Source organism: Penicillium angulare, assembly GCF_028827245.1.
Source record: "Penicillium angulare strain IBT 27051 chromosome Unknown utg000004l_segment0_segment0, whole genome shotgun sequence".
Taxonomy (NCBI): domain Eukaryota; kingdom Fungi; phylum Ascomycota; class Eurotiomycetes; order Eurotiales; family Aspergillaceae; genus Penicillium; species Penicillium angulare.
This window is the reverse complement of record NW_026623163.1, coordinates 7,416,535-7,432,257: the sequence shown is the minus strand read 5'-3', so window position 1 is coordinate 7,432,257 and position 15,723 is coordinate 7,416,535. Positions and strand designations below refer to the sequence as shown.

At 47.4% G+C, this 15,723-nt stretch overlaps 8 protein-coding genes across 8 annotated transcripts; 1 reads left to right on the top strand and 7 right to left on the bottom strand.

The window, feature by feature from the left end:
* Window positions 1-536: 536 nt before the first annotated feature.
* On the top strand, window positions 537-2,515 carry N7478_006676 (Zinc finger C2H2; the record flags this gene model as incomplete). The annotated part of the gene is made up of 4 exons (XM_056922890.1): window positions 537-1,851; window positions 1,932-2,050; window positions 2,279-2,341; window positions 2,423-2,515. The coding sequence occupies 4 exons, from the start codon at window positions 537-539 to the stop codon at window positions 2,513-2,515; spliced, it is 1,590 nt and encodes a 529-aa protein (XP_056780927.1).
* Window positions 2,516-3,239: 724 nt separating this feature from the next.
* N7478_006675 (uncharacterized protein) lies at window positions 3,240-3,887 on the bottom strand (the record flags this gene model as incomplete). Its single annotated transcript, XM_056922889.1, has 1 exon — window positions 3,240-3,887. The coding sequence occupies one exon, from the start codon at window positions 3,885-3,887 to the stop codon at window positions 3,240-3,242; it is 648 nt and encodes a 215-aa protein (XP_056780926.1).
* Window positions 3,888-4,459: 572 nt separating this feature from the next.
* Window positions 4,460-5,884, bottom strand: N7478_006674 (uncharacterized protein; the record flags this gene model as incomplete). The annotated part of the gene is made up of 2 exons (XM_056922888.1): window positions 4,460-5,768; window positions 5,832-5,884. The coding sequence occupies 2 exons, from the start codon at window positions 5,882-5,884 to the stop codon at window positions 4,460-4,462; spliced, it is 1,362 nt and encodes a 453-aa protein (XP_056780925.1).
* Window positions 5,885-6,534: 650 nt separating this feature from the next.
* Window positions 6,535-8,007, bottom strand: N7478_006673 (carboxylesterase type B; the record flags this gene model as incomplete). The annotated part of the gene is made up of 1 exon (XM_056922887.1): window positions 6,535-8,007. One exon carries the CDS (start codon window positions 8,005-8,007, stop codon window positions 6,535-6,537), a length of 1,473 nt encoding a protein of 490 aa, XP_056780924.1.
* Window positions 8,008-8,686: 679 nt separating this feature from the next.
* On the bottom strand, window positions 8,687-9,535 carry N7478_006672 (uncharacterized protein; the record flags this gene model as incomplete). The annotated part of the gene is made up of 1 exon (XM_056922886.1): window positions 8,687-9,535. One exon carries the CDS (start codon window positions 9,533-9,535, stop codon window positions 8,687-8,689), a length of 849 nt encoding a protein of 282 aa, XP_056780923.1.
* A 584-nt stretch (window positions 9,536-10,119) lies between these two features.
* Window positions 10,120-10,812, bottom strand: N7478_006671 (uncharacterized protein; the record flags this gene model as incomplete). The annotated part of the gene is made up of 2 exons (XM_056922885.1): window positions 10,120-10,362; window positions 10,417-10,812. 2 exons carry the CDS (start codon window positions 10,810-10,812, stop codon window positions 10,120-10,122), a joined length of 639 nt encoding a protein of 212 aa, XP_056780922.1.
* A 3,155-nt stretch (window positions 10,813-13,967) lies between these two features.
* N7478_006670 (uncharacterized protein) lies at window positions 13,968-14,336 on the bottom strand (the record flags this gene model as incomplete). Its single annotated transcript, XM_056922884.1, has 1 exon — window positions 13,968-14,336. One exon carries the CDS (start codon window positions 14,334-14,336, stop codon window positions 13,968-13,970), a length of 369 nt encoding a protein of 122 aa, XP_056780921.1.
* Window positions 14,337-14,378: 42 nt separating this feature from the next.
* Window positions 14,379-15,068, bottom strand: N7478_006669 (nitronate monooxygenase; the record flags this gene model as incomplete). Its single annotated transcript, XM_056922883.1, has 2 exons — window positions 14,379-14,857; window positions 14,906-15,068. 2 exons carry the CDS (start codon window positions 15,066-15,068, stop codon window positions 14,379-14,381), a joined length of 642 nt encoding a protein of 213 aa, XP_056780920.1.
* Window positions 15,069-15,723: the final 655 nt, after the last annotated feature.

Genomic DNA, 15,723 nt, shown 5'->3' with positions numbered 1-15,723 from the left:
TTCCAAGGTCCTCATTCTCCATTCTCGTCTGTTGAAGTCTCTATTGCACGGTCGCTTGTCAATTCTCCGATTTCGCGAATGATCTTCTACCAAATCGCCCACTATAAAGCGTTTCGGCACTTCGAACGCATCACATCTGTGAGATTATTGGTCGCCGTGGAGAACCCCCTTGTTCCTACGGGGTAATTACTGGGCTAGTGTGTTATTCTAGGGCCTCACTAGCTACCTGCATAAGGAAAATTACGGAGGAGAGTGGCGGCTTTTTCTCTTTTTGCCAGTTACGTGATTTCCTGGTGCAGGATAGATTGTACCTGGCGCAAGTGGACTAAATCCCACTCTTCGGTCGCACACCCCCTCTTACTTTCTCTTCTCTGTCTAATTGCATGTCTCCCCTCTTCCTTCTATTTCAAATTATTGTCGAGGCTTGAGGCGGTCCTAGCATCGCCCCGTTTCACCAATTGCCTTATCCTCTTATCCTCTTTGGCTTTTTCCTTTTGTCTAGCCTTGGATATCCCGTCTCCTGAACCGTGCGCATTATGGCTTCTCAGCCCCAGACAGGTGACTTTTGCTTGGAGTGCAAGTGGGAAGGATTTCATATCGATGGGAAGAGTGAAGAACCGGCGGGCGAACAGCCTCGGGCTGAGTGGACACACTCTGACCAAGAGCATCACGCTGCTGTCGACCACACGAACTGCGAGGTAGACGAAGCTTGCTGTGACGTGGATGATTGTTCGATAGACTGCGGGTCGGTATGCGATGGCTTTGTGGACTGCGATGCCTCGACCGTCTGCTCCGTCGCCCATTGCGACGACACTCACTGCGACACGGACCACTGCGATACGGATCATTGCGAAGGCGTTGACCCTAACTGCTTCGATGACCCCTGCTGCGAAGGAGTAGATGAGCATAACTGCGAGTTCGATGCTTTCTTCGGTTTAAATTCGCCTCTATCATTAGATACACCTGGTATATTACCGACAGTTCCTATGAACCAGCACGCTGTCGCTGAAACGGGGAAATTCCTCGACCATACCTTGCCGGGGATCATAGATCCGTGCTATCATCAAGACTTTCTATCGTCGTATCAGACACATGCTACTCATTGCGATCAAAATGTTGCCAACCATTTCGAGTGCCATGACTTCCAGAAGGAGTTGCAGGGGATCTTTCCACTTCCGCAACTTCCCACGCAAACGGATGTCAACCCTACGGATGTCTTTCAAATGCTAGGAGTCTGTCCAGACTATTCAATCCATCATGATCCCCATCTATGTCATGATCATACAATGCCAGCTCCCCTTGAGGCCCCTAAACCTAACATACCCGATCCCCTGAACTGCTTCCAACCTCACCCGGAGCATCATCACGTACACCACCAACACAACCACTTTAAAAGCCCTAATGATCTGGATCTTCACATCGGCCATGGGCCTCATCGCAATCATCACCGATGCCGCGGCCATCATCATACCCACGCTCATCCTTACTCTCCTTACTCTCGACAATCTCGATCTAGTATTAGTTCGCAATTCCTTTCAAGCCCCGGAGAAACACCACCTCCGTTAGACGGAGGCGTTTCATCGGTGTTGACTACTCCCGACTTCTCAGCGGAGGATAATGACGTTTATATGTGCAAATGGACAATGGGGTCAAATGGTGTTCGGGCTCCTTGCGGGGCAACATTCCGCTGTGCTGGCGCTCTTCAAGACCATCTTGTGTCCAGTCATATGAACACAGTTGAAGGTGCAAAGGGAAATGGTTATTACTGCTGCTGGGAAGGATGCCATCGTCCAGAAGAGCCATTCTCACAAAAGTCAAAACTACAGGGACATTTTCTTACACACAGTAACTGTACGTTCTTTATCCATTCCGCTTTCCTTTTAATTTTCCACTGAACTAACTTGCCTACTCTCATCAGATAAAAACTTCAGGTGCTCTGTTTGCGGGAAGTCCTTTGCTCGTCAGGCAACATTGGATCGCCATGAGCGCAGTCACCGCGGAGACAAACCCTATAGATGTAAAGACTGCGGGAAAACGTTTACTGATAGCAGTGAGCTGAGTAAGTCTTGCCCCCTCTTGTTCTTTATGGACTTGACGAACTAACAAGTTTAGAAACGCACTCGCGCACCCACACCGGCGAAAAGCCATTCAAATGTACCTGGCCTGGATGCAACTTTGAGACAGGAGACTCTTCAAATATGTCAAGTCACAGATTGAGTATGTTTGCCGTTCTTTGTAAAACTTCTTTCATAATCATCCCGTGCTAATATATATCTAGCCCACGGCGAGCGCAAACACAAATGCCTATATCCTGGTTGCACAAAGAGTTTTACTCGACCTGGTATGATCCATTATCCCTATTGATCCCTGTGTTCAGATCATCATTGACTAACCTCTCATCAAATAACTAGATCAATTGAAGCGCCATCAGCGTACAACCCACAAAGAACCATCCTCGACACTCCCATCACCTAGTCCTGACCACTTTACCCTCACACCCTTTACCATGGTCTAACAAACCGGAACGATAAATATCATCACCGTCTTATTCATGCTGATCTGATCTATTTACCACGATTTCTCATGCCGATTTATTACCTTCCCGAACCTACTTCCAACTTACGACCCTATATGGAGCGGCGCGATCTGTGGTCGGGCGTATGACGACTCCCGCGTATTTCTTTTGGGGCTTCCAGTTTTATTAGAGTTATTGTGTGTTTATCTCTTTTTATTAAATGATAAACAGGAGAGGAAAAAAAAATATTCTCTTCCAGACTCCTGTTCTCTGGACGTTCAGTTGAATCTGGAATTTTATGTTTTAATTACTATGCAGCTACTGCTGCGCGCATACTACAATAGTATTTGGCTTCAGATACCAATCAATTGTTTTTGAGTTTTCTAAATATACATACATCTATATCCCCAGCTAGACATTGCGAGGTTACCACCTAAGGCATACTACTATGAGGTATACCAAATAGTTTGAGGCCATAGGCAAATCTATGATCACATGGATGTAACAAGAATAATGACGATCAGAACACACGATCATCGCAATGTTTCAGCACATATCATCGAGTCCTATACTAAATATACACTCACGTCCATACAATATATCATCATTATGATATCAACTCATCAGACGACCTTCAACCTCACTACCAGGTATTCACATCAACAGTCTGAGCTCCTAATTTACATTCGATTCCATACAAGAAAGCCCTAGTTGAATATGAAGTTTAATGCTCCTCCATAGCCCTCTCCTCCAAAAGCTCAACAGCATTCCTCAACTCCCGAATCCTCTGCCCAACCCTCCTCCTCACCTCCCCCTTAATCTCATCTCCAATCTCCCCCTCATAACCAGCCTTAAACTCCTCAGCTCCCTCAATGCCCTCTCCCAAAACAACACCCTCCCCACTTAACAATCTAGACCCAGTCATCTTCTCCCCAGATCGAAGTACAACGCCCGTATCCTCCTCTCCCTCTCGATAAGAGTAGAGGAAATACGTAGCGGCGAGATCATTCAGTGCGTCCCGTGCCGCGTCACGATCAGATGCAGCGTAGATTGTGCCGCCATCTGTGCTTTCTGTTGCGATTTCGAACTCGTCTTTGGCTATTTCGTAGAGGTCTTGGATCTCTTCGATTAGGGCGTCGGCTGTTATTGGTTTTGAGGCGAAGGCGCGAGATTGGGATTGGTGGTTGATTGGTGTGGTTTTTGAGAGAAATTTAGCTCTTGGGGTTATGGATAGTGGTTTGTAGGTATTGGGTTTCAGTGCTTGGGCTTGAGCTCGAGCTTGGAATGCGTGGAGACGCCGAGTTGAGGTAGAGCTTGGCTTGGGGGTGCGGCGGAGGAGAGTGGAGAGGCGGGGACGGAATGGGGAGAGCATTGTTTCTTTGTATTTTAGGTTTCTGGTGATAATTGATGAAAATTATGGGATTTTCGTATTTGTTTTCTTGATATAGGATTGGGGGTTGAAAGTGGTATGATGAGCTCGGGATAACTATGGAGATGTATGATATAATATCACGTGGTGATAGGAGCGAGGATGATGCCACTATGGATCCCTCGGAGTTAAGAAGTTCCAACTTAAAGGTTGTAGACTACTAGTGTCGTGATCATAACAGGTACCTATATTAGGTCTGGGGTATATCCGAATTTGCATTGAAGGCTTCATGACTGTCGCACATGATACGATGTTATATGATATATTACACAGTTCAATTACATACTAGTTCGTATATTTCAGTATAATGGTAGATCTTCAATGTATTCTGTACTAATCACCGGGATCGCAGAGAAGTAAATAAAGGAAAATGATCAAGAGAGTGGAGTGGTATCAGCGCTGTCATCATGGATCGGCTTCAACCAGGACAGCCAGAATCACAAAAATCCATCAAGCAAAATTCAAAGTAACGGAGAGAAAGGAAACATATGAAAAGCCAATTTCCGTGGCATGTATCAACGCCGTGCTTGATCACACTCAGCAATGAACTTATAAATGCCGTGTGCACCATCGTACTCTAATCCGCTACCGGGAGAGCCAGGGGTGCAGTTAGAGATATCCGAGAAGAATGCACGGTCGCCGAGTTCACTAATGTTGATGCTGGAATAGGCGGATCGAGAAGAGCCCCACGGGTTCTCACCAAAAAGCTCATTGTCGTCGAAGCTGATTGCGTTGCCAGAGTCTCGAGATTTGCGGGAGAGAGGGCTACTCTCAGGTGTGAGCATTGCGTGCCAGTCAAGTTCCTCGGAGGCTGCATAATGTGACTTCGAAGGCTTCTCGAAGAGATAGCCCGTTTCCGATGATGGGGCCTTGCTGGGAGCAAATGGGAACAATAAAGCTAGGTCAGCTCCGGTTCGTAGTTCAAAATCCTGATCTTGCACGATGCGGCCTCGCTCAAGACCAACCTCGTCACAAAGGCGTTCGACGGTTTCGGCGTCGCAGCCAGGAAAGTGGACACGAAGGGTAGATTGATCATGAAGTAGAATTGGGAGGTCACCGAGTGTTGAAAGACGCTTGAGGTCATTCAAAACAACGGCGAATTCCTTGAGGGCACGAGCAAAGTCCGCAGAGAGCAGGTCCATAAGACCCTCTGATTGCAGGGTCTGGGTGACGGTAGAGCCGGTGTTCTTGTCAAAGCCGGCGAAAGCACCAAGAGCGGTGATGGTTGGTGAGAGTTGGAAATCGATGTGCGAGCCTGGCGCATTTCGGGGACCGGCTGTCATCTTTCGACCAGCCTGGTCCTGAATAGCGCTGACAGCCTTGTACCGCTTCTCTCCTGTGTGGGGGTCGATACCATCGAATCGGACCTTCTGTCCCGAGAGGAAGAATGCACGCACACCCTGGGACACATTCTGAATGACCTGGGCTGGAGCGGCGGGTCCGTGGGAGAAGTATCGAGCTCCGCCGAATCGGCCGGCACCAATGGCATACCCGCTCGCTGTACGGCCAAGTGTACCACCTGTCAAGTTGGGACGAAGGGTAGAGGCAAAGGGAGCGCGAGCAGTAAAGCGGCTGATGTTGGAAGCAATGCGTGTAGCTTTGTAGGCGCCAGCATCTGCTTGAGCACCCCGGATAACGGAGACAAAGGCGTCAGCGGCACGAGTAGAGAAGTGTCGGCTGCGGGCTTGACGGATAGCGGCAACGCGGTTAATAGGCTGGCGAGTATTGATACGCGCGTAGGCTGGTTGATAGCGAAGCGATGCTTGTTGGGTTGGTTCGGGTAGTTTGGCCCGTATGGCCTTGGATGCCTTCTCATAGGCAAACCTGGGATCCCGTTAAGAAGTGAGTCAGAGCGTTGGAGGTCACTCGTTGGTAGGGATTACGTACCTTGCTGCCCTCCATATTTTGGGGAGCAGCAGGTGCCCATTGACAGGCGCCATACTGTCTGATTTGAGATGAAAAATGTAAAACTGAACGGAGTACTTCGTAACAGAAGGAGGTGTATGGAGGAGAGAGGGACGTTGTTGCTTATCAGTGGGCCTAAGGCAGCCTACCCCGGTGGCGAATAAGGATGTGCACAGCCACAGTTGGATAACTTAGTTAACGTCATCATTTTGGTGGCCTCAGTGTTCAGGCATGCTTCAAATGCTCGAGAGTTGTTAATTATTACACGCATCCCATTTTATCACAGATTTGATTATGATAATAACACTAGGTGATCATGCGATCAGATGGTAACACATATACGGCAAGAATCGGGGGTTGTCTGGGTTCAACTAGGGTGTGTATAACGACTCGCGAAGATTATATTCATGAACTTCACTTCTATGAACTTGAAAGACATCGGTGCCAAACCTTAAAATCTCCATGTTAAGGCTGCTTGCCCTATCCTAGTAGTACTAGTAATAATACCCAGATACACCCACTCTAGTTCTCAATCACCTTTAGTTTCTACAAGATATCTTGATGAACATCAAACCGATCACAAAATGGCATTTGAATGGTATTTACAAGATTCTATCCAGAAGTATTCCCCATGAAAAAATATAAAAAAGAGATTTCAAAATCGAACCAAGGATCTGGCAAGACCTCAGACAAGATAAGAAGAGTAATAGCTGGTGCAAGAATTATCGATGACAATATCAGCCGACACAGCAGAGACGATATTGTTAGTAGAGTTGGCGAGCAGCAAGAACTCGTCGCTAGACGACTTGGGCCACCCAGCCTCAGCAAGACCGCCCGAAGGGTCCTTGGCGAAAGCTAACCAAAGATCCTGCATCTTATGGCTGACAGCCTTCTCAAACGATGTATCTTTTCCATAGATTCTGGAAGTACCAAAGATCAAGGGGAGCTCTGCAGTGTGATAAGCACCGAGACCGGACTCAGGAGAGATATTGGAGAAATTTCCGCGGTATTGATAACGGTAGGTCGTGAGGCCAAGGGACTCACGATACGCAGTAGAGTAAGGGACGGGGCATTGAAAAGTTGAAAGAGTAATAGCCTCGGCCGTGGCACTGTTCTGACCACCAGCAAGAAGTGTTCCCTCGTTCAAGTTGGATCCAAAGAGGGCTGGTTTATCAGAAAGGTGATTTCCCAGGTAGCGTTCAGTATAGTTCTCAAAAACGACCTTGTTATCAATGAAGGGACTGAAAGTCAGGCTGGAACCATTGGAGGTCCCCAGGAAGGACGTGATCTTGGTGGAGGAAACCTTGCGTAGACAGTCGAGCTCGTTCTGGGAGGAGCCAGAGCAGCCAAAATGGCCGGCGACGGTAGAAAAGTTGGTCCCGGCATTGTCTGTGGAACGCGTGTCAACGGTGAGGAAGGCAGATCCCGAGTCGCATGCGAAGCCCTGAACAATAGGGTTCTCGGGGTAAGCGAAGTTTTGGATGTCGACGCTTCCTGCGCCAGCACTTTGGCCCCAAAGAATGATTTGGTCGGGGTCACCGCCGAACTTAGCAATGTTCTTCTGAACCCATTCAATAGCAGCACGCTGGTCAAGAATACCGAGGTTTTGGTTCTCGAGAGCAGGGGAGGCAGGGAACCCAAAGATGTTAAGACGGTAGTTCAAGCTGACAACGATATGCTCCTGTGTACGCTCAACCCAGGGGCTGGGGATCCAAGCAGGGATGTTGGTACCACCTACAGCAAACTCTCCCCCGTAAATCCAGATTATTACTGGGAGGTCGGTCTTATCATTGTTTGGCGCCCAAACGCTAACGAACAGGCAGTCTTCGCTCACGCCTCCAGAAATTACGGTCTCTGGGGCATATTTTGCAAATGGGTTGCCTTCCCCGGTAGAAATAGTCTGCGGGCATGAGGCCGGCAAAGCAGTTGCATCAATAGAGGTCGAAGAAGAGTTCTCCGGGAGCTCCTGAGGCGGCAGCCAACGAAGATCTCCAACGGGCGGCTGCGCGAAAGGAATTGCTAAAAATTGACGCACATGGGGAAATGTGCTGTTAATGATACCGTTGACAGTGCCGCTGGAAGTCTCAACCTGTAGGCCGGAGCTAGCTGCGGCAGCGGTGGCAAGAGAAATCAAGTTGGCTGGCCGACTGAACTTCATAGTGATAGACGGCCGTTATTTTACTGGCGGCGCACGGAAGGGGAGGATTGATGAAGATAGAATTGACTCCGCGAGATTCCCGCTGCTATTTACACAAACCATCCTATTCTTCTTACATTAACTTTATGATTAGATCAAGTTTCTAGAGATCTGGAGGGGTTAGTGTCGAAACCGCTCCACTGGCAAAGTACAATAATCGGGTAAAGACTTGTCCACATGGTCCGTTCAACGTATCATATAATCGATTGATGTCTGGGTCATCGACGGCGGCATCTCATTGGACAATCATAGATCCATGACGAACTGGGAGGTCGGAAATCCCGACGGAAAATCCGTAAAATAGCTCAGAGACTTTCCATTTATATCTATCAGTGGGGACGGTACTTCATTCATGAAGCATCGACCAGTGAGATCATAACATTGCCTCTGGGGATCAATGCAAATGTCTTGCAGCATTAAATTTCTAATTCTCCCGAAAAATAAATCGAAGCAAATGCCGAAGAACTACATTGCCGGTTCCAGTCTCATCAAGATTATTGCGGAAAAATTTACGGCTTGCCCGAGTGTACTCCCGCAGCTCCTGTAAGTTATGGAATAGCCGTATGTTACTGCACACTCTCTCACTGCGAGCCCAGTCAATCAAGTCAACAATATTCACATATATACCTCGCACAGCCTATCAGTCGAAGTTAACATTACGTCCCAGGGATGTTGCGGTGAGCTCTACCTTTTCGCAACCAAGACATGTTCTTGGTAACGGTTCAATCTTCACAGCGCGGCAAAGTGAATGCCAAGCGACAAGGTCATCCTCTGTTCCAAACCAGAGCTTGAACTCCTGACTGAGAGCTTCTTGAAATTGTTGCCAAGCTTGATCAGATTCCCTTTCACCTCTACGCCAACCGTAATACCTTTGAAGGGATGAATACGATTCAGTTGGCGCCAGAGTGGGATCATATACAAACCCATTGAAAGACCCAAAAAACACGTCAAGAGGAGTTCTGGACATTCGAGCATGTGCTGGTGAATCGCGTAGATGCTGGTCGAGGGCGTCCTGGCTGCCAAATGAACGATTGCAGGGCCCGCAATCGTAGGTCACAGCATGTGCTGGTGAGTTGTGTAGATGCTGGTCGAGGGCGTCCTGGCTGCCAAATGAACGGTTGCAGGGCCCGCAATCGTAGGTCACAGCATGTGCTGGTGAGTCGTGTAGATGCTGGTCGAGGGCGTCCTGGCTGCCAAATGAACGATTGCAGGGCCCGCAATCGTAGGTCACAGCATGTGCTGGTGAGTTGTGTAGATGCTGGTCGAGGGCGTCCTGGCTGCCAAATGAACGGTTGCAGGGCCCGCAATCGTAGGTCACAGCATGTGCTGGTGAGTCGTGTAGATGCTGGTCGAGGGCGTCCTGGCTGCCAAATGAACGATTGCAGGGCCCGCAATCGTAGGTCACAGCATGTGCTGGTGAGTTGTGTAGATGCTGGTCGAGGGCGTCCTGGCTGCCAAATGAACGATCGCAGGGCTCGCACCATTTCATGATAGCAATTTACTTGTAGGAATCTGCAAAATTCGACGAGCAATTTATCTTGTTTTTAGTTACCCCGCATCACGAAACCAAACTGTACAAAGACGCAAGGGTGCCCAACCCAAAGGCAACCGATCTTCTCCAAACACATCATGCGGCAAGCCTGCTTTCCAATTTTGCTAGGGCTCTTATGCAACTGTGCAATGGTACGACGACTGGGATGTCGTGGCCTAAACCGATTGGATGCTTCACTTATATTCATAATTGCCAAGACCTCTATCTCACACGGAGCCTCATTCTCCGCTCCTCGAGCTTTCCATCGCAGTTCATCAAATAAACAAAGGGACGGACTTTTGAGAACTGAGATCGAAATAGAAGGAATCTAAATGAAAATCAGAAATACAGCTTGTATATAGTAGTCTAATTGATGGAACAGGCCGCATCGACGTTGATATACGTCCATTGGGGCCATTGGTCACCAGAGCCAGACACCCTGAGCATCTAGATAGAGAATTGATAGTAATTGGGGCCATATAAATATTCTCTATGGAAGTGCCTATTTTGTTGTCTAATGCCTCTTTTCTCGGTACGATCTCTCAAGAGTTGTCTGCCGTACTGTCATCCTCGTCGCTTTTATTATTTGGATGATCAAGGGACTTTCGTCCGGCGCTCGGGCGAGGACGAAGTTTTGGAGAACCAAAGGGCGGCAAACGCATGTAAGCAGCGCCGCTTTCTTGCTGCTCTGGTGTATCTAGTTCTTCATTGGAAACTTCAATGTTTTTCTGGTCAGACTCTGATCGATTTGGAGATACAGAGGAGTGTACGACAACAGGCAGAGGCTGCCATCAAACTGATTAGTATGGGTATATTGGCAAATCAATCATGTCACCTACAGTGCATTCCGAGTTTGATATGCTGCATGAAGTGCTTTTTCCTGCCAATAGAGCACTATCGTCATTCATGTTAAAGATGAACCCTTGATCTCTTCTTTTCGCCTGAGATGAGCCTGGTGTACGTGTGACTGATGGAGGACTCTCTGACACTAACAAAATTGATGTTGGTTGAGAGCTATTTGTAGGCGGGTCGTCGAAGCGATTTTCCCTGAAGGTTCGAGGGATTTCTTCCTTCAGAATTTTCAATACCTCTAAAGCAAAGTAAAACGGCTGTTTCCTCTCTTCATGTCGGGAAAGTTTACGCTGCATATAAAACTCCTGCTGGGCTTTTTGGGTTTCTTGAAGCTTGCGGAATTCCATCTTCAGCAGCTTCTGAAATGAGTCACTGTTGAACATAGTCAGCCAAGGGCGCGCTGACTGCCATAATTTTGGACCATGTGATACGAACAGTTGTATGAGAATTGAGTCATTTTTCGTTTTTAAATAGACTTGATGAAGTATTTGCGTATTCACCAGGATTCCAATCGTTTTCATAGACCTCTCTAAAATCTTCATGTCTTGGAAGAGAGGGGGAACAATGCTTTTACTTGATCTGTACCACTCGAAATGTGCGATCCATCTCTGAACTGGACTGACATCAGGGCAATCCATCATTGAACGACAAATAGTCGTAATGTACTCCAGTTCCTTGATCGTTCGCTTCGCCTCACCGTTGACACTTTCGATGAGTTTCCGATGCTGCTCAAACATTGATCTAAGTTCTTCAATGCCTCTTGCCTTGTCTAGTGATTCACTGAAGAAATTAAATGTTTGGGCCACAGTCTCCGTCCTTTTGATCGCTTTGAAAAGGTCCTGATTTGCATAGCGTATTCCTTTATATGCTCTTTTCATACTGCGGGCAATTCTGAGCAAATCCTTTGCGATGGGGTAAGCAACTCCCGCAATGGAAAGAGGGTCTGCCATTCCAAAATCTTCTGAGTGAAATTGAGAGGTAACAAGAAGCTTTTGATACCCGAAAACACGTGGCCGTTGAGAAAGGTGCAAGGTTTATATATGATACGGGAAATATTATCACATTTATAGAAGATAATACTCAGAGGATTGCGAAAACGACCTATGTTAGTTCCATGCAAAGATGCCCAACTCTTAGTATAGGCAATTTGAGAAAAATTCCCCATGCGGGGTTGAGGCTCTTACTGCATAGACCCGCCTGCTGGATGAGCTATCAACCAATCAAAATGCAAATAATGTGCTTGCATGAGTGGCCCCGCGGTATTGGAATCATTACAACGCCGTAGGACTTAGTCACACTACTCGCGCTGATATAAATGAGAGCCTCGTCACAGCATATCATGGCCTGATTTCCTTGCCCATTGCAAGGCTGCTGTTGAGGCATACGACTGCCAAAGTGCTGTGACGCCTTGAAGTCTGACATAGCATGTACTGTCTTCGTTTATAAGGCAATGCTTGGTTTACATTTCTCACTTTCGTACAAGCCTCCCAGAAGACTCAGCATGCTTTTGAGTTCTTACTTCTGCCCGCAGGGCTGGTAGCCACGGGTAGTCCACGAACATGTGGGTGATCGTCTCCCGCACCCCACGCTCGCACCAGTCACCACCGAAGAGTAAGAAATGAAAGTGGGAATTGTAGTAAACTTTTGTCTCGTCTAATTTCCTGCTTATGCAGGCGATGAAGACTCGCAAGACAAAGCTTGGCGGTGATCATAATGACACGCTACCGAGTATGGCCTATCTAACCTTCACCTGGAAATCTTCAGGACGGGATGCTGCAGGCATTAGTTTTAGATATTTAGTAGATAGTATTCTATTTCTACTGTCATTTAAACAAGTGCGTATGAAGCGATGAACATTACTATATCACTCCATAAGGGTGTTGGTATTTAAGCACAGAGATGACGTAAGAGTGGAGAGCGTGCCACACAAGGAGCAATGAATGAAGTGGGGGTGTAAGCACGTTTCATGTGTGGTATTAAACAGAGCCCCATATAATGCAATCTTACAATACATTTCAATGCTTGAAAGGCTAAGCGGGATAAAGATTAGCGTGGTCCATCATTGTAGTGTAGCTGTATGGAGGAGGTTCTGGACGGACATATTTGCATATTCAGACGTTTGTATGGTTTGACCTACTCGCGGGTACAGACTAATCAGATGATTGGTCTGAAAGTAGACATCCGCCTATAAATATATACGTAGTAGAGCTTCCCTCTCTCCTTCCCTTCTTCAATGTTGTTATTCATTGTTTTTGCATCCTTTCTCCATCCTGGTAGAAACGTAGGCACCCTATCATACTTCCTCTCCTGCCTCTCTCTCTCTCTCATAGTACACGTCTTCATCCTCACAGTCATGGTTTCCACCTGCATTCACCCCACTTCAACCCATTAGCCACCATACTCCCAAGGTCTTTCAAGATGTCCCCAAATGAGATGGCTCTCTGAAATTCCATGCCTCACTAACCCTACTCATAGCATTGGTATGCCCTGCTTCGATCCCTCAGATCAACCAGCTCTTCCTCTCTATATCCCACCAACCTGTGTCGCGATTCCTCCCCATCGCTTCCATTTCCCATCGCCCTACCAACCACTCCGAATCCATATCTGTGGTCCACTGCTAGCTCTTCAGAGGCTTCTCCCAGGCGTTTCATGGCACCTCCTCCAAAGCTTTCCTCTGTCTGGCGGTTTCAAGCTAGCGTTTCAAGCAATTTACCACCGAGATTCACAACCGTATATTGCCGGGGACATGATAGTACCGCATGACCTCCCATATTGGTTGGTACAGGCCGACCCCCAAGAGTGACTCATTCTCGTCTTTACTTCTTTCCCCGTCCATCCATACTAATACCATAATATCATTAGAGTCATTGATTACTATGGGGTTACATTCGACCATCTTGTATCCACCGACGATATCAATCTAGAAATCCTAGTAATTAATAATTATTGAAGTTGAAGACGACGCAGGAGCATTTGCAAATCAAGGGCATATGCCCTTTAAGAATGACCCGAAGGAATATATTGGGAAGAAGGTCCTTGCTGTGCCGAGGTGCTGTCAGTACAGGAAGGGAACGACAGGTCGGGCAACTATTAACGCTGGAGTGAATCAGAAGGTTTCTGGTGTGATAAATAACTCACACGGTCGTGTTGTGTGGTAATAGCTCCTTTCATGCGCGCCTATAAAAACACTAAAACATGACCAAGAGCTCAATTTTAGATTGGGGATCACACCCATGTTTAGACTGGCCGCACTAAAACTCACCGTAGAATGAGCATGTCTTGCTACATTAATTTTGGCTCAAGGACGACTAGTCGGATAAAAAGCGAATGATACGCAAGAAGTTGCAAGCAATTCGTGTCAAGTTTATCTTCAAGATTGTCGGTGCACAAGAACTCGAAAGCATCTTGATGTCGCGCCAGCGCTAATTATGTTCAAAAGAATCAACAGATTTCGATTTACACTAAATTGAACCGATTCGCCCGAAAAATGGAAGTAGAAGAAAATTTGGTGCAGGTTGAATATCTAGCCATGGCTTCTCTAAAGTTTGAGCTGGCGCTGTCCATGGAGAATCTGGTGAACACCTTCATGCATAGACTTCACAATATCCCCAGCGGTTATTATTTCACTGATAAGACCAATCCCAGTACCAGCATATGTGGTAAGTCGTCCCTTTGGCCCGTAGCCCACGTCGCCCTTATTCAGCTCTTCACAATATAACTCGCGGTTTTTGACCTCACTAAGACCCTCGAGATCATCAAGGTAGGTACAATTTATCAAACCGCGGCCATAATAACCCTCTGGCCAGCCATGAATGTCGCGAACTTTGTCATATATGGTTGTTCGAACCGTGTTTATACCTCCATCCGAGGAATCTAGAATTGCCTTCTGATAGCCATGAGCGATCATAGATTCAGGGCTAGCGAGAAATCGTGTACCAAGCACACATCCTCAGGCACCGAGGGCCATGGCTGCCGCGACACCTCGACTGTCACTAATTCCGCCAGCTGCCAAGAAATCCGCTTGCTTCTGGGGATAAGGACGAAGTTGTCGAATCTTGTCGTTTATTTCCGGTACTAGCGAAATAATGCTAGCTCCTCGGGCTAGTGAATGCCCACCAGCATCCAATCCTTGGACCACAATGACATCCGGATCGATAGCATTGACTACCCCGACAGCATCAGAGACAGAGCCGACTTGAACCCAAATCTTACTTCTTGATGATGTGGCTTCTCTGATTTTGGTCACCCAAGGAATAAGATCCTGAAAGCCCTTGGGTGGAGCGAAGAGCCAAACAGCAGCAGGGCAGTACCTTGAAAAAGAAGGAAGCGCCTTTTCCAAGGAGGCACTCCAAGTTATAAACCCAACACCGACAGGCAAGAACTTGGGAACTCCGTTGATACTCTCCAATGTGGTGTCTCCATGTCCTTCTAGTTATAGATCTTCGGCTTCCTCGAGTAGGTCTTCAAGATGATCACTGTGATATCCTGCTGCAATAAACCCTAGACCCCCTGCTTTAGAGACAGCCACGGCGAGCTTGGGCATAGCAACTTTGGCCATAGGCGCCGAAACTATGAGTGGCGATGCTGCCCAAGGGTAGCCTGCAGCAAGTTTGCTTGTCAAGCTGCTGGGGAGCTGCATTCTGATATCATGGGATTTGGAGTTCAAGTTAAAAAAAGAATAGTTATCGGCGAACTGAAATAAAACCAAGGCGAGCTAAGTAGACGAAAATTTAAAGGAAATCGAGGCGGTACAGACCTGCGGTCAGTTACGATCAAGGGGAACACTATCGAATAAACTTCAGATTGATGTTGTTCTGTGGCAATCTTCCCCGCATATCAGTCTCCACCAACGCGCCGGGCTATCTCTATAGTAGCCACGGTAAGAGGAAGGAATACAAGGTTCCCCTTCCCTTCCGCAATACCCGTGCAATTTTCACTAATCTCCGCAAGAGCCGACATGATAAGGCCGAGGCTCTGGGGATTGTGGAGATAAGATGGTGATGGCATTGTGAGCAAGTTCGCCCTCACCCTCATGATAAGGCTCATTGCCGCAGCTCCCATCGATGCCCGCGATCTTCACATTTGCTCCCACGGGGCGTTCGGATAAACACTCAATGATCGAAACCTTCTTTAACCCAATTATGTGTAATCGCAGAAAATGTCATGTTGGGGCAAGGGGATATGACGAAGCCGCCCGCAATACCCGTTTGAAGCACAGAACTCGATTACCCCGTCGTGGCCAGGTTCTTTCAAAACTCTATAGCACTTGATTATCACTTTGGAAAATCTCAGCG